This window comes from Telmatherina bonti (genome assembly GCF_933228915.1).
Source record: "Telmatherina bonti genome assembly, chromosome: 2".
In the NCBI taxonomy this organism is placed as follows: Eukaryota; Metazoa; Chordata; class Actinopteri; order Atheriniformes; family Telmatherinidae; genus Telmatherina; species Telmatherina bonti.
In genome coordinates, this window is record NC_136620.1 from 21,790,511 (window position 1) to 21,815,617 (window position 25,107).

At 38.3% G+C, this 25,107-nt stretch overlaps 1 protein-coding gene across 1 annotated transcript; it reads left to right on the forward strand.

Moving 5' to 3' along the window:
- Nucleotides 1-196: 196 nt before the first annotated feature.
- Nucleotides 197-25,014, forward strand: snx33 (sorting nexin 33). Its single transcript, XM_079250571.1, has 2 exons — nucleotides 197-2,306; nucleotides 23,930-25,014. The coding sequence occupies exons 1-2, from the start codon at nucleotides 884-886 to the stop codon at nucleotides 24,181-24,183; spliced, it is 1,677 nt and encodes a 558-aa protein (XP_079106697.1). The 5' UTR covers nucleotides 197-883; the 3' UTR covers nucleotides 24,184-25,014.
- The last annotated feature ends 93 nt before the right edge of the window (nucleotides 25,015-25,107 follow it).

Sequence of the window (25,107 nt, forward strand, 5' to 3'; positions counted from 1 at the left end):
GCCGGGGGCGGTGTTAATCCTGTTTCTACTCAGACATAAAGGAGTTGGTGAAAAAAGGCGAACTTGCCTTCAATTGTCTGAACCTCACGTCATGGAAAGAGTTACTTTGTTACAGAGCGCCGAGAAATAATCTAAAAAGAATGATGGTGGCTGCTGCTTCGTGACTCTCCTCTACTCATCTGATTTCCAACTTTTTTCTGGTTAAATCTAAACAAGCGAAGATGCACAGGGACCTGTTTACAAGCAAAACGCAGCAAGTTTCAGCCTGAAGGGAGAAAGCGGCGAAGGCTCAAAATGCACTGGGATACCATTACTCATCCTTCTGTTTTTTGTCACGTCGGACGACTTCGTCTTGGAAATATTTTATTCACGAATCAATTTTAGGCTTCGCGACAAACAAGTGTTTGATAAATGATCATCGCGACCCGACAGTCCAAATCAAGAGGATTAAGAGGACCGCCTGTGCTTCTGGGGGAGCCTTTTGATGGAATCACTTTTTGTTTTGAACCTGTTGTGTTTGTTTTGTGAACGGAGATATAAACTCTCTCTTTGAATAGAGTCATATTATATCATTACAGCCAAAAGTTATTCGTAGACCTTTTAAGTATTACACAGTAATAATAATAGAATAGTATTCTCAATGGGCTGAGATTGTTGGATGTGCTGTTTTACTAGTTGTTCTTTTATGTAACTTTTGGCATCAGAGCTTCAGATTGAAACAGGTCGTATATTTCTGCATGGACTGTCACGTAACTTGAGATGAGTTTTTAATATTACAGTAGGTCAGTCTCAAACGTTTCCAATACAGCATGCACCACAACCATGCCATCTGTTAGTTTAGGCATGTAGAAGTATCTGGTTTAGGACACTTTGGAGTATCAAGATGTCAGTTAAAGCCAGAGCCATCTACACTTTTCTAAGTGAAAACAAAGAGGAGATCAGTATCCAGGAGAATGAGGAACTGGTTATCTTTGATGAAAACTCAGTGGGCGGCTGGTTTCAGGGAGAGAACAGCCGAGGAGAGAGGGGTCTTTTCCCTGCATCCTATGTGAAGATTATTCGTACTCGTTCAAACTCTAACGTGACAGACTGCTCCATAAGTCCAGCAGGCTCTTTAGGAAATGACTCCCCCTATTTCCCTTCCACCCCAAACACCCACTCAGTCCAGATTGATGATGAAGATGATTATGATGACTGGGATGACTGGGACGACAGATCCACAGTGGTGGAGGATGCTGATAATACCAGGAGTCCTGGAGCTAATGGACATATCTATCAGAGCCCAATGTCCATAAACCCAAATGTGCACTACAGGGCAAAGTCAGTATCTGGACAGGACAGCATGTCCAGCTCCAGGAAGGGCAGCATGGTAGGTAGAAACTTGAACAGATTTTCCAGCTTTGTCCGCTCAGGGGTAGAGGCGTTCGTGCTTGGTGACGTCCCCATGATGGCAAAGATTGCCGAGTCCTACACTATTGAGATGGGTCCTCTGGGACCGAAGTGGAAGGAGAACCCACATCCTTTCACATGCTCCATTGAAGACCCCACCAAACAGACAAAGTTTAAGGGTATCAAGACCTACATTTCGTACCGGGTGACGCCAAGCCACACTGGCCGCCCTGTGTATAGACGTTACAAACACTTTGACTGGCTGTACAACCGCTTACTGCACAAGTTCACTGTGATCTCTGTGCCTCACCTCCCTGAGAAGCAGGCCACTGGGCGGTTTGAAGAGGACTTTATCGAGAAGCGTAAGAGGCGACTGATACTGTGGATGAATCACATGACTAGTCACCCAGTCCTCTCTCAGTATGAAGGCTTTGAGCACTTTCTGATGTGTGCGGACGATAAACAGTGGAAACTGGGCAAGAGGCGGGCGGAGAAAGATGAAATGGTGGGCGCCCATTTCATGCTGACCCTCCAGATCCCAACCGAGCACCAGGACCTTCAGGACGTTGAGGAAAGGGTGGACAACTTCAAGACGTTTACCAAGAAAATGGATGACAGTGTGATGCAGCTCACGCACGTTGCGTCAGAGCTGGTACGTAAACACCTTGGTGGTTTCAGGAAGGAGTTCCAGAGGCTGGGAAATGCCTTCCAGTCCATAAGCCAGGCGTTCATGCTGGACCATCCCTACAGATCAGACACCCTCAACAATGCCATCTCCCACACTGGTCGCACCTATGAAAACATTGGAGAGATGTTTGCAGAGCAACCTAAGAATGACCTCTTCCTTATGCTGGATAAGCTGTCTCTCTATCAAGGCCTGCTCGCAAACTTCCCCGACATCATCCATCTACAGAAAGGTAATGATCAAAATGTGATTTTTTTTTTAATGCATGCAAACTCTTGTCAATGGAAGCATTATGGATCTCATCCATAATCAGCACAGATGGCTGAATGTGTCTAAGCCTTCTAAGTGCGTTTTAATTCCTGCAGCTAATCTGAGGTTAATATTCAGAGGTAACTCCTCATCTAAAGAGGATAATAACTCAGTTTTCCAGCCACTGAGCACAAAAGAGTCTATCAGAAGACATGGGAGGTTGCAAAAGTACACGCCTCTTTATTCTCTGTGATGCTCACCCATAATGACCTTGCAACATGTAAAATTCCCTATGAGCTAATTCTGCTGCAGTGACATTTTCCACAAGCTTTGTTGACAATGAGGAATAATAAACAAAGTCTCTGCTGAATGGAATGTGGTAAACCTATGGACTGTAATCATATTTTACTAATCAATCTGCTGTTTATTAGCTTATGGATCTTATTAGGACAGGGTTAGCCTCTGGCATTTCCAACCCCCCATATCATACACCCAGAGACAACACAAATACACAGACACACAGCATCAGAACACTAAGACTGGATCATTACATAGGCATGTTTTCTGTCACACAAGAATGAACATCAGGTCACACAAACATCATATTCTCTCCCTTTGACATTTACAACAATGCAGTTCTACAACCTGTGTAAACTGGTCTTTTGAGAAAGCGTGTTCATATGTTGGTAAAACTGGTCACTTTGTTCCTTTCTTATTGGTTTGTAAATCAAAGTCAAAAATGCAAAATATTACCAGATTACCAAAACTTCTGAAGATGTAATCTTGGATCAGATTATAAAACAAGGTTTTAGTTTCTTTCCCTGCTTCAACACACCTGATTCAAATGAAACAGATCTCTTCAACACCTTGCTCTCAAGTTCTGAGCAAGTCTTTTAACAAGCCATTAGTTTGGGCTGGGTGTGTGCGATTGGGAAAACAGCTAAAACCCTGCCCTAGAAGTGTGAGAGTTTTGTTTCAGTTGTACTTTTTAACAGTATTGATGCAAAGCATGCAATACATACATAGTTTTGTCATTAGCAAATGGGGGAAGCTCAAACAGGCCAAAGCGTCACAGCAGAGTGATCTTACAGCTATCAGCTTTGATTGGATGAGTATATAAGTGAGCAGATTCAGTACCTTCTCATCTAATACATTGTTATAGGTATTTATCCAGACCGAATCTCAAAGCTTCTTGCTGCAAATGTCACACATTAAGTCCTCATTAGTTTTCAGAGGTGATGCTGCCTGATGTTGGCACAGTGGTGTTTAATTATTAACTTTACTGACTCATAAAACATGCCTTTGTCTTCTAACAGTTACAGGAACTTATTTGACTACATCATCATAGTCATGTTTGTGCTGATTTTCATAAATTCCTGTGTTGACTTTTAATGTTGTTGGATTGTCTGCACAGACAGAGTGTTGGTAACTCAGCATTCTGTGTCAGCACTCAAATAAGCCACATATCAGCTGATCGGGGCGGGAGGGGGGTCATGAAGAAGGGGCCGGCTGCTACCAGTGGAGACAGACTAATGGTGCTGGTAAAATGCTATCTCCATCAAACAGCTGGCTCTCATTATCACAGCAGTCATTTGTGATACAATTCAGCAAGTTACTTTAAGTCACCCCACCCAGGAATTAATGAGCCAAAACCCAGGCCTTCTGACCAAAATAAAAAGAGTCAGACCGCAAGGATAGCGAAAAAAATACTATGAATTGTTCAAGGTTCAAAGTCAAAAGTGCTTAACAGGACTGAGTCACTTCTCTTAAAAATGTACGACTTCCATTTTTCTGCCATTTGTCTGTTAACATTTATTCTTGTGATTTTAATTTGTAGCCACAGTAGCAACTGATGATAATACTCACACAAACAAAATGATCCAGGAGGACAAAACAAGAAGGAAAGCTTGCAATAAGGGTCACGATTTTGCTCTCATTATAAGAAGAAATGTGTGTGCAGTTCTCTTAGACAAGCTTTCTTGTCATTTCCAACCTGCAGGCTGCAAGGAGGATTCATGACACCATAAGACCTGTTGCCATTGATTTTCCGTCCAGTTCTTGTGTCATTTGGCATAACTCAACTTTTTCCTGCCTGCTTCTCTTCTTTAAGAATGGCTTGTTGACAGACACCCTGTCATGGAGATCATTTATTAAGACATTTCATCATAGAGGGATTCTTTTTATGCTTCATAAAAATCAATTTAAGAAACTGTAAGGTTGTTGTAGATAGTTTTTTTTTTTAAATGGCTGACACTTTTTCCCCCCCTCCACTTGTCAAAGTTTCCCAGATTTTAAAAAGCACTTAGCACATCGTGTTGAGGTGTGAAAAGTTTCTAACCGCCAACTGCGTAACCATGTTATAGCTGGAAATTGTTCATAGATTTAACTAAAGGAACTGGATCAAAATGTCTTTTTCTGATAGGTTAGCCCGTAACTAAAGGCATGAATATACAGATAAACTTTGCCAAGTTGCCTGTTTCATCTCCTAAGGTAGCAAGTGAGGTGCTTTTTTATGCTTAAATGATTAACAGGTCGGTGTTAAATGGCTCAAGAGAAAAAAAAAACCCAATCAGATATAGTTTATAGTGACAAATCTGTAATCTAGTTACTGGATTAGTTAATAAACATGACTTTTGCATAGTATTGCTTTACTATTTAGGGACAGGGCTGATCCAAGACATTTTTGTGGGCCCCAAGCAGAATTAGATTTGGCTCTACACAGTCCACCTCAGCTCCACCGGAGCTCAACTTTTACTGGTGCTTAATTGTTTCATAAACTGTAAATGTATTATTATAATTTATTGTTGGCTAACATCAGGCTGGTGCCACTGTGGCTGTTGCTTTTAACCTTAATTCAGTGGAGAATTTTGAGCAATGTTCCCATGATTATTTTGACATTTTAATATTCACTGTGATGTATGAAGGTAGCCCATTGGATTTATAAATAAAATAAAAGAAACAAATATACAGACAAGATACATTTGGAGCAAACAAGTTAAGTTTCAATCACTTTTATTTAAAAATTTTTTTAACAGAGGTAAAGAATTATGTAGTAATGTAATTAAAACTTGAATAAAAAGGTGTGCCATTTAATCCCTCCTTCATTGAATACTCCCATATTCAGTAATAGTTTTGCCAAATTAGGACATTTTTAGTTTCTTAAATTTGTCTATAGACACAATGTAATAATTTATTCCAAAAAAGGCACTAAAAATGTAGTATTGGAGTAATACCCATCTTAAGCCCCTTGTAGACACTAAACATGAGGATATTGTGCAGCAGTTTTTGTTCAGGCAGGGACCTTTCCCTCTGCTGGGTCTTCCTTGTCAGTCCAGATAAGTCCCTTTGATGTAACTGCTGTTGTGCCCAACCAGATACAGCTGTGACAACACTCACAAAACTGAGGTCAGCTGTTTCCGGTGCACTATTCCTCCATGTCTTCATCCATTTATTGCTTCTTTTCCCTGCCTGCCTTCACTGAGGTCTTCAGGAGCTGTTTACTAACCCTGACTCCTGTGTGCTAAAGGGACAGGGTCAGGATGTTGTGGTAGGCAGCAACTGCATGTCGCATTGATAAATTGCCTTAAAGGAAAAAGGAGGTTTAGGTTTTTTATCAGTGTGTGCCCGGTCAGCCACTTCATTCTCATCCTTCTCAGGATCTTCACATCTGGCTTATTCTTTCATCTTTTCTCCTGCAGACGTCCATCTCTGAACGGTCTGACAGGGCTTGTGCTCTGGTTTCACTAACAAAGAACGTAAATCTTTCTGATGCAGAAATTTTTATGTTCAACAGCTCAACGGTGCATTCCAGTACTCCAAACCTGCAGAAACTAATCTCAGAGTTAAACCCTGATAAAGGGCATATTCCTTTTTGATTCCAATCCTAATCTGTTTGCCAGCAATGTCTGCTTTTTTGGTGATGTTGTGAATGTGAAAATGAAATCTAATTTGTATTAAAGAAGCAGACTCAGTACGCCTACAAACACAGGTATTGGTCTGTTTCAAGTCGACCAAATGCAGGAAGCAGATGATGAAATAAGGTGCATTGTGGGGCGCTGTGCATTGTGATAGGCAGCGCTGTCTGGGAGAAAAAGCTCATGATCACACAAGGAAGAAAATGGGAAAAGTTCTGATAGAACTCTGATCAACCCAATGCCACCAGCATCTGATGCAGCTCCATATTTAGCTGTGATGTAATACAAACTGAAGCTGATCTCAATTAACCAATAAATAAACGAGTTCTTTTTTTTGTGTCGTGTGTCTCGTCTCCAGCGTGAGATGAGAATCTTGGTCCAGCGCCACCTCTGGCAGAGAACGGAACTCTCTATTAAAAAAGTCGGATTGCAATCTCGGTCTGGTAGAAAATTCCATCTCCCACATGAACCGAGTCTTCAGTAATATCAAATCGGCAAACTATCCTGGTGTGACTTTAGCCTTAACTTGAAAGAAAAGGGTTGGATACAATGGATTAATAAAATTGTATTATTAAGGGATTAATGGCCTCCAAGGCTTTTGTGAGAGGCATATGTGAGCACTGCAGGCTGCAACATCATCGTTTGTTAAACTCGTTTGGTGGTAATTCTGGTTCATGACTTTGACTGTGTTATTTTCTGCTGAGTGACTGCAAGTATTTAATGATTGAACGTTTGCATTGAGTTACGCTTAAGAAGTGCTGAATTATTACATGTGTCTTACCAGGAGATAAGAATATAATGACATTGATTGTATGTTATACTTGAGGGAGTTAAAGTAGATATCAGATTCTGTATATTTTGCACCCAACAATATTCACGGCTCCAGTCTGAGACAAAACAGCACTTATTTGAGCTTTGAAAGGCATACAATAGAGTGAAACCAGCCTCATGAGGCAGGTATCTGTCCATTCAGCCTTGATCACACACAGTGTAACACGAGAACAATAGACTAACAAGGCTTGCAGACCTAACTGGGTCTCTTTGCACCCTTCTACAAAATTAGTTAAAAAAAAAAAAAAAAAAAAGAAAAGAGAATGACATTTATTTAAAAAAGCCTTAAATTCATTACATATTTTGAGCCACAGAGCCTGGCATTAATTCATGTGCATGATGCATTCTGGGTAATTGATGACTTATAATGGCTACAGTCAACAGTTACACATTAAACAATTTTACAACTTGTAAAGGCCAGCAATAAAGGTACAGTGTATCTTCACAGTGCTGCTTTTAGTTCTCTATTGAAAGTTACTAAGGGGAGCAAGTCTTCGCTGCTTATAGGAACAAAGAGCTCCCTGCGGACCCAGAGCTGTGCTCTCACCAAATTTTCCCAGATCCTCTTGAAACTTTTTCCAGTTATTGCAAATTGAAAATAACTTTTTAATATTGGCTGTTTTTGTGCTTATTCTTATATCCCAGCCTATTTTTAAGTCCTGTTTATTGATGCACAAGCTCTGCTTCCATATATGCAAAATACAAACAACTCTAATGCAGTGGGATCAATCAGTTGAGGTATGCAGTGGAGCGAAGAGATTCCTAAGAGATACATCTGCATATTTAAGATCTGATGGAGCCTTGTTTTTTATTTTGAACCACAGAACCCGATCACATCTGCTCATTAAATAGGTTTTCAGAGTTGCCTTTTAAAATTTTTTATTTTGAATATGTTAATTTAAAAAAGATGACTGGAATTATTAAGAATTTAAAAAAAAAAAAAAAAAAAAATCTAACAAAACAAACCAAAAGCTAAAAAAAACCAAAAACAAAAACAAAACAAAACTGCAAATCCCTTAAAGTTGGGATAGGCAATCTTGCTCAGAGACTTTTTATTTTTTATTTTTTTGCTCCGGGTGAAGTGGTTCCTCGTCCTGATAGTAGTCTATACATTTTGTAATCATAAACAATAGGAAATACAGTTAGAACCCTCAGTTTACTGTAAATCTGTAAAATCGTTGACCAATCCAAATGTTTGGACCAAATGGAAGTTGTTCATTTCTTATATTTTTACATAAATAGTGTGTTAGGATGAAAATACAAAGTAGTGAAGAAGAAACTCGGAAGGCAAACACGGCTGAGGAAATGCAGGAAGGATTTCCCTGACCCAACTCATTTTATTTGCCTCTTCCCACTAAACAGCTGAGAAAGAGAAAATTGTTGTTGGAAAAAGCTGTGAATAAAAAAGCCTTGGATCACGCAAGGAGCAAAACCAGAGGGGGAGGAGCCAAGACAGGGTGCCGCTTTCAATCTTGAAAGCTCTCCAACATTACCTACCCCAGCTTTAAGCCCCAGGGTTTTTCTTTAGGTTTCTGGTGAAAAATGACCTTTACAAATAGAATTATTTCATTGTGTCAGCATCTTGTTATCAGAATAAAGCCAAAAGTTGCAATTTTTATCAGAGGTGGACATATTTGAGAATGAACATAAGAAAAAAATCAGGGAAAAATCAGGGAAAAAAATAGATAAATAAATCTAGAAAATGTACAATCAAGTTTTGGACTTTATCTAAAAAAAAAAAAAAAAAAAAGTCATGGTGCTAAGGAAACAGCAAAGTTACAGAGGTTTTCCGAATCCGACACAGTTTGGCAGATTTTGAGGTAGATTTTGACATTGCATGAGTTCCTTATAATCTGATAAGAAATCTGGGACACAAAACTGTCCCATTGTCTTAAAAATGATCTCCTTCTACCTCTGTAGCATTTTTTGGGATGCCATTTTATCCAACAGTAGCTAAAACGAAAACAAAAATGTGGCAATCAACAGTGGATCTTTGTATAAGACTTGTGTTCCTTGTAATTCTGTCTTCAGTCGATCAATTTTCATGATTAACCCCTTCTTTTAATCATGGGATCCATTTGAATTACACTGATATTAGCATAATAATATCAATCTCATTTAATCAGTAATTAAATCATTTTAACTCTATTGATACGATTACTTTGTGGTCTCACTCTTCTCTCCTTTTTTGTTGACAACTGTAGTTTCCAACTACATTTACTTGAAGCTGCTTGTGTGTACAAGAACAGCTGAATCAGCTTAAATATAAGTGAGATCATTTCCACTGTCCAGATTTAGCATGTCATGGAGGCTGTCCATCAACCATGGTTCTTTTGATAAATATGTTTTCTGCAGGCAAAATGAAGGCTTATTTTAGTTTTTTTTTTTTTTTTTACCTTTCTAGTGAATAAAAACCTTGTGATAGTTTTTTTTTTTTTTAGATCAAACACTTTTACCAAGAATCTGTCCATTTTCATTACACATTTATTCCAGTGGAGTCTATCTTATCAAGAATAAAACCCTGAAAACAAAACTGAACCACAGTTTAATCCAAAATTAAGTTGACTTTTAGTGCCATTTCTTTCTGTTATAGCCCGTGTCAAAGTCACGCCCCCCCCCCTCTTGCTGGTCACAGTATTTTTACCTCAAGCAACTGATGGCAGAAAGCTGATGGCAGAAAAAGCTGCATGGATGGCTGAATTAGCCCCACACTCATTTCCATCCCTTGATCCTCTTGTACACTCCCATCATAAACCCAAAGGTTATTATCACTTAAGATGCGTGCAGGTTCAAGTTCCACGTGACAGGAAGTAATGCCTTTTTGAGTCTTTTTAAAGTGAAGGGTCCATGTCTTTAGTTGTTTTCTTCCTTCAGCTGTTGCAGTGCAGGGTACAGTAAAACATTTCCAGTCCAGAATAGTGCATTGTTCACTTTAAGAATGAACTAGCTCTCGTGGGATGCCTCCAGTCATCGTATGAGAGCCAGTCAGGTTTTTAATATGGACAGGAGGATAGTTGTCTCCCATATGGCAACACATTAAGAAACCACATGCGAGCTCTATCATTTCAGGGAAGAGATTTTTTGTTTACCAACTCTCAGGAAATGTGTGCCAAATGCCCCCTTGAGCTACATGAATACCAGAGAGGCCTCTGACTTTTAGTGTTCGGGTTTTGGCTGCATGCCCACATGTGTCTCTTTCTGTTTTGGCTGCTTAACGCTTCATGATGTTGTGTAAATTTTCTAAAAGCAGTCTAGGAGTACAAGCTTCTGTTTGTAGAATTAGACAGAAATGATAGTGATTTTTGTTCCATACACTTGTTAAAACACATGATACAATACACGATTGTCAGCACGTACTCATACTGTAATTGGATACGTTTTCATGAGTGTGCGGTGGCCCGATTATGACACCTTTTGAACGTAAACTGCATGTCATGTGGTTGGTTGACTGTGGCGATTGTGGAGAGCGAACAGTTTTTCTTTCTCCTCACTGCTTACTCATAAATCTTGACAAAGGCCTTCGTCTTAACACACAGTGCCTTTCCACATGCATCTGCATTCCTGTGTGTTAGGCCAGTGCAGCGTTGTTTCACAGTCGCAGAGATCACAGATGGCTCAGAGGACTCTTTCTTTACCAGCTCTGGCTTCCTCCTTCTCTTGGAGAACCACAAATATTTGTGACATTGGAGAGGCATTAGCTCGGAGAATGGTTAGCTTAGATAAAAAAAAGACATTAGACAAAAGACAGACATTAGAGACAGTATTTGCTTTTCATTGAATCATGCAGTATTGCTTACTAACTATTTGTTATAATAGTTGTCTGACACTGAGTCAGCAAAAACCAAACGTTAAGCCTTATGCTAATTTGTGCTACTAAGGAGTGCTTTAAACTTTGGTAACTTTCATGATATATGTCAACAGTCTGCATCTGTAAAAGGTTTTTATTTAGCCAATCAACCATATTGTAAATGTTCTGATGTTGAAGATTTTTAACATTTTCAGTCAAAAAAGAGCAAGTGATTGGCAAAGAGATATTATCAATGTAACTAACTTTTTCTATTCCATCCGTAAATCCAAGGATATTCTTGATATTAATTATATGCTCATGTTATCAGGACTGCCTAATGATTGTCCTTATTTAACACAACACACACATGCCAGCTGCATGTGAGTACCAATGGGATAGTGTAGGGACAATTTAAGTGGATGTAGGTCACGGGGTCATCAGGGATAGAAGTGACAATTCAAGTGACAACCCTTTCTGAGGGCCTTGTATTATTATTATTATTATATACTTATGATACCACTGTGTTTGTTTTTTCTTAAAATGAAACAAATGCTGATCTCCTCTACTGTTGTCAGGTTTGTTATTTTGTTTGTGCCCTGCAAATTCAGTCAATCTGGTCTGAGTTTTCTACTGTGGCCTCTAGTGGAATCCTTCAGTAACAAACATTGTATGTGAACGTAAGGTTAAAAAGAAATAGTTTTCTCAGCTAAATCCACTGGTCACCCAGTGGTCAACATGCACACTAGCAGGTCCCTGGATTTAGAGTTCTGTACCAAGAACTAATATGGAGTGGAACTTCTTTAAAGAAACCTAAATAATATTTTATCCTGAATGCTTTTGTTTGGTGTTGTTTAACTGATGTCAAAGGTTTGGTGTTGATGGAGAGTATTAAATCAACTGGAAGTGTTGGTTTGCATTTTTGAGTTCAAATGTTGAGTTTACATGCAGTAACAACTCTGTTACAACTTTAAGTCAACACATTTTAAGGCTGTTGTTGATAGCTTGTTAATTTTAGGTAACGTCTAAGTGCTTTAGTGTGGAAGACATCTTTGACAGTAAGAGATAGAGATTGTTTATGACATTGGCGATATGAGAATACCATAGCTCATAAGCCTTTTGGTAAGTCTTTACCTCTTTACCAGGGCTGTTTTCAAAGCTCCATAGCTCCTGGTTCCTGTGGTGGAAATGGATGAGGTTGTGGGGGGGTCCCTGTGGTTGAAATGCAGCTTTTAGGCATACAGTTATTAGTTATGTTGTGAGAATAATTGTTTTGAGCCAGTATGTAATGTTCTGAACCAATGCATTGTTGGTCAAAATGCTCAGAAATTGCTGCGCAAACAAAAAACATCTACTTCTCCGTGGGTGAGTATTGTCCCTGTCATCACAATTTTCAATTTAATCCTTTCCATCAGGGTGAATAAGTAACCATACTGCTCATCACATGGTGCCTCTAACTCACAAGCTGCCTCTAAGTCACAACACAGGAAAAGAGAGGCTCCTCTTATCGCCACAGCTTGGGCTGTATAGGCGAAGATCCACTGTTTACCTTCATGTGACCTGTGTGTAGCCTTATAAAAGGTCTCTAAAAGCTTATCTAGTGCAAGAATTCAATAGGGTCAGAGTGGTCCTTTGTTTACACATTTGACCCGTGATGGAGAGTAATTAAAGTGGAAGTAAGCTTTTCCTGCTGTGGCAGGCCGAAAACTGCCCGTTTCAGCAACACTGTTAAAGAGGACATTCCTTAAGCTTGTTACACTCTCTACGAGAAGCACTACTTTGGTCTTGTTCTTGAGGCGCCAAGCACTAGAAAAAGTTTGTTTTTGTCCAATCAATTTATACTCCACAAGAAGCATCATCTGCGACAGAGCTGGGATTACTGCAGAGGGATGTCTGTGTTTTATATGAGCAATGAACAATTGATCCTATTATTTTAAATTTGAAGATGAAGTCCAGACTGGCATCTGATAATGTCTGTCGCCTACTTCATATTATGGCCTTTGTCAATAACTCAGAAGATCAAAATGTCATTCCTTTAATTAGATACCGAGAAGGCCTTTGATTGACTGGAATGACCTTATAATTGGTGGGTTCTTTAACATATGGGCTTTAGTATAACCTTTATTTCTACAGTTAAGCTATTGTATGCTAACCCATCAGCGGTTGTCATAACATTTGCTCAATCAGATTTCCAGTCTTTAGATCCTCCCACCAGGGCTACCCTCCATCTCCACTGGAACCTGTTGCTCAGGCAATACGGCAAATAGAGGTTCTTGAAGCAATTAGTATTTGTAACACACTGTATTATGTTTCTTTGTATGCAGATGATTTTGATTTTCACAAAAAATCTCTTTAAAACCCTTCCACATCTTTTACCCCAAGTGTAAATAACTCCTTCTGGTTGAAGCGATATCATGTAAATAATGTTTAAAATGAAATAAAAAAAAAATGATCACAAAAAGATGTTTAAAGAGAAATTTAATTTGTGGGAGGGCGAGGTTGTGCCCTTTGCCTTTAAATGCCACGTGTTGCAGACATTTTTGTACTTTCTTACTTCTTTGATCAGCTGTTTAATAAAACTATCCCTTCAACCTTACATCAGTAAAATTGAGCAACGGCAGCATTTCACTTCATGCTTTTCTGTGTTAACCACGCCCACTTTAAATGTCCAACCAATCTCACAATACTTCTTTGAGCTCCACGAGAAGAAAGCTCTGTATCAGTCATTATAGATGAAATGTAGTACAAATACTGAAATTGTACTGCTGGTCTGTAATTGATACATGGTATAAAAGTTTGTCACAGCGATAGCTGATTTGTATTTAGATGTATGTAGTGTTATCATGTGGGATAAAACTTAAATTAATGAACTGATTTATAATGTACTGCGATAAAACCATTATTTCCTATCATGGGCCTCTGACTCTCTGCTCAGGGTCCCTTCAGTGGAGGAGGGAGGACAGCTGGACACTCAACTACGGTGTAACCATGGAACTGCTTTGAAGGTTAAGGCTGGAGACGGTGAACAGGGATCCCTTGCATATCATAAATTCACATCCTGACATTAAGTTTGTTGAGCCATCTAAGCAGGTTATTTGGTGGTTATCTGGAACACAAGACCAGATACCACAAGGCCTTGGGGCAGTTATGGGACTTTCAGCAGTTCTATAGCAAAGTGTTATCATGGTATACATGGACATGGGCCAAACTTTGGAGACCTGTGTTTGTCAGGAGGCAGTAAGTTGTGACCATGGGATGATCAAAGGATGAGCAGCAGATGCCAGAAAGTCAATGTCCACTTTTTCATGTAGACTTCATTCCGTTCAGGTTTAAAATTAGACCTTAGTCATCCTCCGTTGGGAAATTCCAGCGCAATGGCAGCAAGACAGAAGGATCAGACAAAAATCCACAAAATTTAGCTCTGAAGACTCAGAAATTCAGCCACTTGCACACACACAAGGGTAAGCATTTCATAAGGAGTTGGTCTATTGAAACAATGGCATGAGGATTGTGGTGGTTGGTAAAAGGAACCTGAGAAGGCAGCCTGATCTTTTTCCAATGAGACGTACTCCAAATCGAATCTGGGATCTGAAAACACTTCAACAAATCAGGCATAAATCCAACTTTCAGATGCTTGGTCAGTAAAACAAGCAATAGTCATTCTCAGAAAGGCAGATATAAGGATATTTAGAGGGTGAAGTTGAGAATCAGTGGTTATGAATCAGATAATCACAGAGAGAAGGTCAGTTGTGGGAAAGGCAAGGAAAAACTTATCCAGGAATGTAACCTAGTCAGCAACTAGAAAAGTAAAAAAAAAAAAAACCTGTACTTTAACTGGCACATGGTTGTGCATCACCTGTTAGGAAAGTAGAGAGTGGAAAGGGCGGAAGTAGTGCTGGTCGCAGGTGAGACTGGGAGTAATCAAGAAAGGCTGATTACAGAACAATCACTATAGGTAAGGCAAAAAATATGAATCATGCCACAAAAAAAGATAAATAAAATTGTTGCAATAGTACATAAAGAGAAGAATTGAGAAATGAAGGCAATAAATTTAATAGCTAATCAAGCTAATCGATTACCATATGTAAAGTTATAATTTTTGATGTATTTTTTGTCTACTGGGAGCAGTGCTTGCAATACAGTCCACCTGCTGAAGGAATGTAAGCTTAGATAGCTTTTAATTTATTGTCATGAATAAGTGGGAACTAAATGTCATTGCTGTCTGTATTTATTTGTTCACAGTTTAATCTCTTCCTTCTTAGTTTACTGTTTATAACATATAAAATACTTGTACTCGAATGGATCAAGATACATCTGAAATACCTGTCATTTGTCTTTGTTTAGTTAAAAGTTGCTATTTTTTTACACTGACCTTAAACTCTCAAAGTCTGTAAGGCTACAGCTGGCACCATAGGAACACAAATACAATACATATGGTTGGGTAGGAGACATTATCTCTCAGAGGAGCACACACTTCTAAGACCTTTTTCTTCTGTCAAGATAACATTGACTAACTCACATTGCATGGATACATGTATTGTGACAGCTCAAAGACTGTTATTATTTTTGCTGGCCAAATATCTTTTATTACAGAAGTATTTTGCTGTTCTTCTCCCACTTTTGAGCCGTTGCAGCACTTTTCACTAGACAAGTTTTCAGAGCGGAAGCAGTACATCTGTTTCACAACCAAAGAGCTGATGTAATGTCACAATTAGAAACACAACAGAAGACCTTGAACACGTCATAACTCCGGTCTCACATGTAATAATAAAAAAGATGTACATGCGGAGTATGATGTATGTACTTATAATTGTCTCATTCTGAATGTTTCATGTCAAATTTTAAACTTTGTAAAGCCAAACTTTGGACAAATGTTCAAACTAAACAAAAAACTCATAAAATCAGTTAATGACTGATGCAAATCCAAAATATGCTCCTCCAGATCCAGTCCAAATTTGATTTCACTGAGCTAACACCCATTTTATCTCCTAAAATGTATAAAATCTATCGTGAAAAGGTTAAAAACAAATCACACTGCAAAGGAACGCTGAGATAAACAGCATTTATTAAATGTGATGAATCCCACTTCTTTTGAAGAAGCACATCCCTGCTAGTAAACATCGTGATAGGATATATGTCCGACACGTGGGAAGATTTATAACAGAAATAAGAAGTATGTTTTAGTTTGAATATAGAATATGAAAAAAAAAAACATATGTTGAACATCTTCATGCATGGATTCAATCAACAGTGTTTGATTCAAGTTTTGGAGCTTTTGGAAGGATGTCATATTTCTACGAGCCTAACAGTTATGCTCACGGTCCAGAAACTTGGATGAGCACAAAGAAATACTGAGCATGTTGGGAATTTAGCAGGTCGCTGATTAAATATTTCTGGTGACTACAATTGACAGTGCAGCATAAAAGAAATGATGGGTTTTCTTTTCATTGCAATTCATTAAGAAGGAATCAGAAAAATGTTGGCATGTTTTAGTATCGCCTAACAAACATCTGAGACTAAAGATGAGTTTTGGAGATGAAATTTGTAGAAGTGTAAAATATGTGGTAAGGACATTCCATCAGAGGACATAAGCTCTGACTGACTGCTATACACATTTTTATAATTAACTTGCTCAGCAGTGTTATTTCATGTTTGTCCATGAAACTTTAAGGCTAGCTTTGAACACTGGCAGGTATTGCAGCATCCTTTTGACCGAAATATGCATACTTGAAGCCATGTCTGTGTTTTTCCTTCTCACTTTTCAAGGCTTTTTTCAGTTTTCAGCTCTTATGAACAGGATGTTCCCTTATTTTCTTCTCTGTCTTCCCCCTTCTCTCATTTATCACATTAAAAGCACTCAATTGCCCACTGTCATGTAAAAACTACAAACATTTTCTTACATATAAATGTCCCAATTAATCTGTTTTTTGTTGTCATGTACCTTTTTAAAGCAAACAGGCTACCTCTGATGTAAAAAGTTTGTGTCTTCCAGCTTTATGAGAAGGAAATTGCAAATCCCTTCATTCTGTTTACCTTACAAAGGCAGGTTTAATCTTGAGCTAAATTTGGCAGCTTCCAATGTCAACAAAATGAATAACCAACCAAACTAAAGACAGTTTGAGGTTCTGTACAAACAATATATATGAAATATTTCCACGTAAACTACAAAACTCTTTCCTTTGTCTTTTGAGAGAAAAAGCATGTACACAACAGCAATTTTTGAAAACCGAAATGGGACCAGAAACGTTGCAGTGCCAGGCCTCTAGTTGGCGGAGAAACTTTGAAACAACACAACCAAGTGTGCTCCACATCCTCATAAATCTAGAAAACACAACAGAAGCTTTGCATGACAACTGCTAGCTATTTATGCTGATGGCATAAATACTGGAAAATGTAATATTAGGACATTATTTCTTAATTGATTTTATCTGGTTTTCAAATAGTTGTTTCTGACATCCTTATCCACCAATATCAGCAGAATGGTGATTAATGTTTATTTAACAGGGCTCAGTAATGTTCACCCTTAATGCTGGGAATCTGATTATCCTTCTCAACCTCAACCATGATTCACACTCCATGATCAGCATTGTTCCAGCTAATGGTGCAGTCACATTTCTGAGTGAGTGTATGCTCGGTCTGATACACTTTATTTGGAACATTTTTGAGTGTTTTTACAGAAAAAAAAAACAATTTACAGGCAAACCTTTAAATGTAGATAAGACTGATCCCATAAGACACAAGTCTTATGGGATCAGTTTTTCATTTTTAGAGATGAAAAACTCTAAAATGCAGTGGGTGCTGCAAAGATTTTGCTGCATCCATCTTTTCTCTTCCTGGTCTTTGAATTCGGAACAATCATCTCCCATCCTTTTAGGTGATTGGTGAAGTTAGCCGCAGTCTGATCAGCTGTGTTTCGGAGCTTGGCTCTGCTAACCAAATTTGGCCAGGCTGTGTCTCCATTGACCACAGTCAATAAAAAAAAAGGCTCAGAACTGGCTGCTGTTTATATTTGTGGTTGTTTAGATAGATGTCATTAACAATTTAGCTAATGTGATGCTAAAATAAACAGCACGTGATGCTAACATTGAGCTCTCTTTGCTGTGTGTTTTGCTGTCATACGTATAAACACACATATACAGTGACAGCATGAGAAAATAACCTTTGGGTAAAGATTTGTTATTTCTTTATTTAGCATTTATAAACACATTTCTGGGTTCAGTTATGGGTAAGTATAAGAAAAACTTGGAAAATGATGCAACTGAATTATTGTGGCATCATTAAACACCATAATAGTTTTGTGGAATACAAGTTCCTTGGCATGAAATACATTTGAATCTGTGATCATTTATGGACGTTATGTCTGCAACAGCATATTGTATAGCTCGTTCACCAGCCATTCGTGTGTTTTGGTGTGACCACAGACTTGAAGACTTCAGCTCAGATGCAACACATGTGTTAAGTATTATGTCATAAAACATTTTAAAACTTTTTTTATTATGGCTCTCTAACTTCTCTTGTTTGACTAGCAACAAAGAACACTATGTCATCAGTTCATTTCGGTGCTTGACACAGACGTCAGCCACTGCTCACACAGGCACACACCCATTACCGGCGTTTTGTGTGTTGCCACAACAAGCCTCATTTGTCCTCGCTTGCAAATGTTTACCGATCTGTCCAGTATGAATAACATTCACTAATCTTACTCAGTCACGTAAGTCCTTCTGATGTTTGATGTCTTCAACCCAACTCCCAGATTAGTTTATTTTACTGTTCACAGATGAGTCACTGCGATAATGCAGAACTAGAATGGATTATTACAGTCAGGAGGACTATGGAACATTACAAAGCTTTGCTTGCAATGTTTAAGTTTAGTCTATACTGCAGTTGTGTATAAACTGCTGAGTTGGTTCAACATCCACAGCACTTTATTTTGGACTTGAGCGTACCATGTGGTCATCTGTCAGATATGCTTTCCTCTTTACTCTTCAAAGAGAAATGATGTACAGTTCCAAAGCATAAGGGGAAAAGTCAAGGTGTATATTTTACGGTATATCTGTTTATTTTGAATTGCAGCTCATGACTCCATCCTGAGCTGGTAGCTTTGCTTACTCATATATTATCTATAACTGTAACATCCATAACTACACACATATAAAGGCATATCTTTGAGGAAGAATTTTAAGGCCATTTGTTTTTCCAGAAATTGAAGTTGCATTCAGCCTAAACAATGGGGGGAAGTTTTTTGAGGAAGCATGTGTTAATTTCTAAAGATGAAGGCAGTTTAGTTAATGGCTAATAGAACAGATATACCTTTTATAAATAAACAGCATAATTTTACTGGGGAAAAATATGACCTCCTCCAGAACGTATCTATTTTTTTTTTTTTTTTTAAATTAAATCCCCTGTATTCACATTTCAGAAGTCCGCAAATTTATTAAAGAAATCTAAAGACTCTATAGTAAAGCTTGAAACTTAATATCTTTTTAGTTTGCATAATTAATGTTTTATTTACATTTATTTCCCCTGTAAAGTATTACAGATGATGCAAAGAAAGCATTAAAAAAGTAAAAACTAGTAACAAATCTAAAAAAATTACAATAACTTCCTAAATGAGAGTGATTAAGAACAAGATAAGTAAAAAGTTACTGTGCAGAGTTCATGCGTAGCGAATGAGAAAAGAAATGTTTTTAACCTAGGTATAAAAGTGTCTACATTTTGTGATCTCATTTTATTTTCTGCTAGCAGCTTGTTTGCAGCTTAACAGCTAAATGCTGCTTCTCTGTCTAGTCTGGACTCTGGTCTGGACTAGTTGACCTGAGGCTTTGGATCTAAGAGCTCTACTTGGTTTATATTTTCTGAACATATCACAGATGTATTCAGGGCCTAGGATTTGTAAACATTCAGTAAGGTTTTAAAATATATTCTGTGACTAACAGGAAGCCAGTGTAAAGATTTTAAAACTGGTGTTCAGATCTCTAAGTCCCAGTTAAAGCTCCAGCAGCAGCATTCTGGATGAGCTGCAGATGTTTAATGGCCTTTTTTTGGAATCTTGATAATAGACTAGGAAGGTAAAGTGAGTTCAGTTAAATAGAACTGAACCTGATGGTAGCAGACGGGAAGATGATACAACAGACATGTCTGTCTTCAAACAGCTTTAATGTAAGGATCCTTAAAGAAACTGCAGTCTGTGGAGAAAAGTTATGCTGACGTTGCATTGTTGGAACTTAGTGCAGGGAGATTGGGGAAATACTGATAGAACTAACACAAACATTCGAGCACACAGCCTACACATGTTATTATAGTGTAGGCTGCAGTGTTGCTCCAAACAAATATTAGTTATTTAAAGAGGGATTTCTGTATATTGGCGTAACATAGTCGGAAATCTTTTGCACTTCCTGTAGCTGTCCTGCATTTACCCTGAGCCCCAAGGGACAGGGGGAGGAGACTTTGGGAATGTCTGATTTCAAATGCCCAAAGGGATTTTTGGTCCTTGTTAATCCTAACCATCATTCTTTTCTTCACTACTTTATAGTCACCATACTTTGTCTTGTCTTGTCCCAGCAGAGAAAATCCATCTACATCTACAATGTATATTTTCTCCTTTATCCAGGCTTATTTTAGGTGTTTCTGGTTATAGACAGACACTCAGACACTAAAAGATGGATTGCATCAGCAGGAGGCCCTTTAATCTTTGTCTTGTGGAGCTTTAATCTTTGTCTTGTGGAGCCTCAGTCAGCGCCATCAAATCTGTTTCAAAAGCTGTAGTTGCAAGTACAATAGCAAGAAAGCTGGTAAAGGATCAAGGCAAATTCTTTACCTTTAACTGGTTGAATGCTGCAGTCTTGAGATTGTAAAACATGCATTAATTATTTTTTTCTTTCTAAGAAGCCTCTTGAAGGTCTTAAATTTAATATGGTTATATCCATTAGGCAATTTAAAACAAATTTAAGGGCAAAATGGGTTCATTTTTAACCTGCTACTCCTTTGAGAATTTTAATGATGATGTAACTATAATCCCTTTAACGGTTAATGGATTGATAATTGGTGATGATAATTGTATGATAATTGTGAATGGATCACCTACTGGTTATGTTGCGCTTTCAGCTTCATCCTCCTCTGCTCCATTTTTTTAGTCTTCGTCGGCTCATCTTTCTGTGTTTCCTCACACCCCTGTGAATTAGTCCTATCTACCGAGCACACACACATAAATCTGTCATATGCAGAACATTGTGGTAGGTTGTCTGTTCAGGCAAGATAAAGAAATCGTGTCTTTGCACACCCCTGGTTGTCTGTCATTTGTTTAGTGGACAAAAAAGGAGAGGAAATTTAGTGAAAAAGAAACTGACTTTGTCCAGTTATGACATTCCTTCATAATTTTGTCTGTATTTTTTTTCAGTTTTGGTTACAGTATTGCAAGTGGTTACAAAATTGATTCACCTAAAAGGAAAAGTCTCCTTTTGATTACATTTTGCACCACAAGAAGCCTTAACCAGTTTGGTTTTGATAGGTTTTCTGTTTTGCACCAAACTAGAGAATAGAGGAAGCTCCAAAGAGCATGGAAAGCCTTCCTTGTGCTAAGCTTCTGTATTATTTCGTCTCTTCACAACTACACAGTCAGGAGTGCCTTTTCTTTATGTTCTGCAGACGTGCTATCAAGCGATGCACATTCTCCTCTCATGTGGAAAGCAGAATACATGAATGTAGGTCAACGCCACAGACTCAAATCCACCACCTCCTCTGCAGGAACAGACTGCATGTGCTGTTAATGCTTTCCCACACTTCTGCTAGGAATTTCAAAGAAAAGGCAGTGAGCATGACCCCATGGATACAGATGATGGATTTTTTTTTTTTGCTGGTACTGAACACTTAACTTGTATCGTCTTGCTTGTTTTATTGAGAAAGAACATGCATATTAGCAGTGTCTTACTGAAATCTGTTTGTATCCTGTTTTCAAGATCAAATTATATATGATCAATATGGACTCACTAATCTCATATGAAAAGCATCATAGCATTATGTCTTTGACCTGCCATGTACGCACTTGGAAAGAGACTACATAGCAGTCCAGATGAATGTGGTTCCAACTTGTTCTGACTGTACTGAGAGCAGACGTTTGGAATGTTGTAAAACAAGCAGTGACTGTGTGGTGTGTTCGCTGTTTTGCTTATAAAATGTAAGGCTTCCAGTACTTAATTTTGAGGGGTAGTGGCATAACATTGTTGTTTCTATCATACAGTACATTATACTAGCATTTTGAACTTTGAAAGTTGCCTGTGGTGAATAAAGAGCAATAAAAGATTGTGACTGCTTATTTTAGCCCAATATTTAGCTTTAAGCTGAAACTACTTAAAATTAAAAATGGTTTTATTTGTCCACCAACTTTTTTTTTTTTTTTTTTCTTTTAGCATCGTTTACATTTACATCTTTCCAAAAACACAGCAGAAGTAAAAAAATGTTTGTGTTTTAAATCTGAATGTTAGCAGTTTACATGTCAGCAAATCACTGATTGTTTTCTGGGTCAATGGAGGCTAAAGTTTTTATTTCCAACTCATATTCTAGAAAACTGAATAATGACATGCTGCTGATTCAGACAAAAGTCAGAATCTGATTGAAGTGTGTTGCAGCAGGGAAACATCTCAATCCTGCAATAGACCAACCAATTAATATTGTTAAATTAGGCAGCTACAACAGTTGTAACCTTGTAACCTTTTAACCTTGTAACCTTGTTTTGTAAATAAGGATACTATGCACATAATCAAACTAATCTTTTAGTATACAGCTAAAAACACAGTGCAGTCTTATTTCTCACTTGACCTGATTTGCAAGATCACTGCCTGTAACTAGACAGCCCATTTTTACACAAGCTGGCATAGTTTTTAAGGGCCTTGCTTCAAGCGAACTTCATTTAGCTAACACTTTTTGCCTTTTTAGTTTGCTCACTCGCGAACATATCCATATCTTGTTAGTCAAGCTAGCATTCCTTTTCTGAACTGCTTAGTCTTTTTTTAATGGTCACGTAGAAGTTGGAGTCCATCCCAGCAATCATTGGGCGAGAGGCAGGGTACATCCTGGATAGGTCGCCAGTTCATCACAGGGCCAACACAGAGAAACAGACAATCATTCACACTCTCACTCACTCATAGGGACAATTTAAATGAACCAATTAACTTAACATGCATATCTTTGGATGCCGGGAGGAATCCGGAGTACCCGAAGAGAACCCAAACATACACAAGGAAAACAGGCAAACTCCACACAGAAAGACCACAGCTTGAGCCTCCCCCCAGCGAACAGCCTTTTTGATGTGAGGCCACAATGCTAACCACTGCGCCAGCGTGCAGCCCCGCCAAGTTAACATTTTAGACAATTCAGCTCACTATTTGCTTGACTGTATTTCACCAGAGTTATTTCAGCTTGCTAATGGCAAACGGTCGTAGCAGCAACAATTCAGCAGATATTAAACCACAGAAACTTCCCCAATATTGAACAACCTTGCTTCCAAAGCATAAAATGTTCTTCAGAAATAACATTAATTCATCATTTGTCAAGAGTTACAGACCTAAATGATGTGTATGTAAAGTGCCCTGTGACAACATTGTTATGAGGTGGCACTATACAAATAAAGCTGAATTATCCTCTTGATCATCATACAGTCACTGTCAATGGTTTTACCTGTTTCTTTGTTTCGATAAAAGCCAAACATTTTCCATTTGGAAAGTAATTCAGATATTCATATGTGTAGCAACATGAGGTAGTACATGATGCACCCTGAAGATGTGTAAATGCTGAAATGTTTTATGTGGTTTTTTTTTCACTGTTCCAAGACACAAAACTTGTCACTTTTTGCATAGCTTGGTACTACCTTTTTCAGTGTTGAAATCCCCCTAAAAAACTGGGCAAGTCACAGCACAACAAATAACATTGTTTCATATTACAAAGGTAATCTACTATCTACTTTGGAATGTGGTTTCGGTAACTGGGGCTTCATTTCAGGTGATCGGACTTTAAACCAGCTTGCTGTTTGTTCAGTTGCTTTCTGGGCTAAGTGCCACTTTCATTTTGTCTGTCTCAATTCAGGTGCCTTCGCCAAGGTGAAGGAGAGTCAGCGGATGAGTGACGAAGGGAAGATGGACCAGGACGAGGCAGATGGCATTAGGAAACGTTGCCGGACTGTGGGGTTCGGCCTCCAAGCGGAAATGAGCCACTTTCATCAGCAACGAGAGGTGGACTTCAAAGACATGATGCAGGCCTACCTCAGGGAGCAGATAGCCTTTTACCAGCGTGTTGTCCAGCAACTGGAGCGTACGCTGCGCATGTATGACTGTCTGTAAAGACGCCTAACTGCCTTCGAAGACAGGATGCCAAAAACACAAAGAAACAAAGAAAAGCAAGATTCAAGTCTTAACTCTTTTACTGAGGCATTTGGCTCAGATTGAAAAGATGACCGAAGCAGAAAGATTTATACCAGCTCCAGTTTGTCTTTCACTTTGATGGATTCAAAGTTACCTTTTTTAAGACCTACTGTATCTTAAATTTCTGAAATACACTTAACATAAGCAACGTTACATCATATCGTTTATTTTACATAATTTAAGGGGTTTGTAAGAGTACAGGTTTAAAATTCATAGTGGATCTATAGTTTATGGTTCATTAATGTAACGTTAAAGCCATGAAACGGGTTCTGTTAATAAGATTGTCCCCTTCTCTCAAACATCATGCACTTTGGCTTCTCCAGGGATCAATTGAGGCTACATCTAATATGTAAAATGAATTGAAAATCATAAAACATAGCAAACATGCATGTTATATTTTTTGTCAACTATCAATACTCAATAAATATTCCATATTTTATTTGTCTGAGTGTTCTGGACTAACATTGTTTTTATACAATAGTGGAATGTTACTGATGTCTTAAGAGCACATCCAGCTCAGGTGTTCACTGTTTTGATCTATATGTCAGTTATAACAAGCCACAAATGTCTGTCTTAACTTTGCAACAAAGCAAAGACTCGTTTGGTTCAGTGAATTTATGTTCATTTAGTGTGTGCCTGTAAGAGTATGTGGCATTGTGGTAGAATCTTCTTAGGGGAGATGTTTATCTTGTGTTGCACAAGACAAGTCGTAGGAATGCATGAGCTGAGTTTGCACATGTTTTTACAATATATTGGACATACTCTGTGGTTGTGTTTATGTTTCATGGCTAAAGGTATAATGTGTCAGTAGCTGTGCAGATTTATTTTTCTTCCCAAAAACAA

What these genes read in the sequence shown, in the direction of transcription:
- snx33 (XM_079250571.1), top strand. Translation starts at nt 884, where the DNA reads ATGTCAGTTAAAGCCAGAGCCATCTACACTTTTCTAAGTGAAAACAAA. An exon ending in CATCATCCATCTACAGAAAG is followed by an intron (nt 2,307 to 23,929) that starts GTAATGATCAAA and finishes GTCTCAATTCAG; the next exon opens with GTGCCTTCGCCAAGGTGAAG.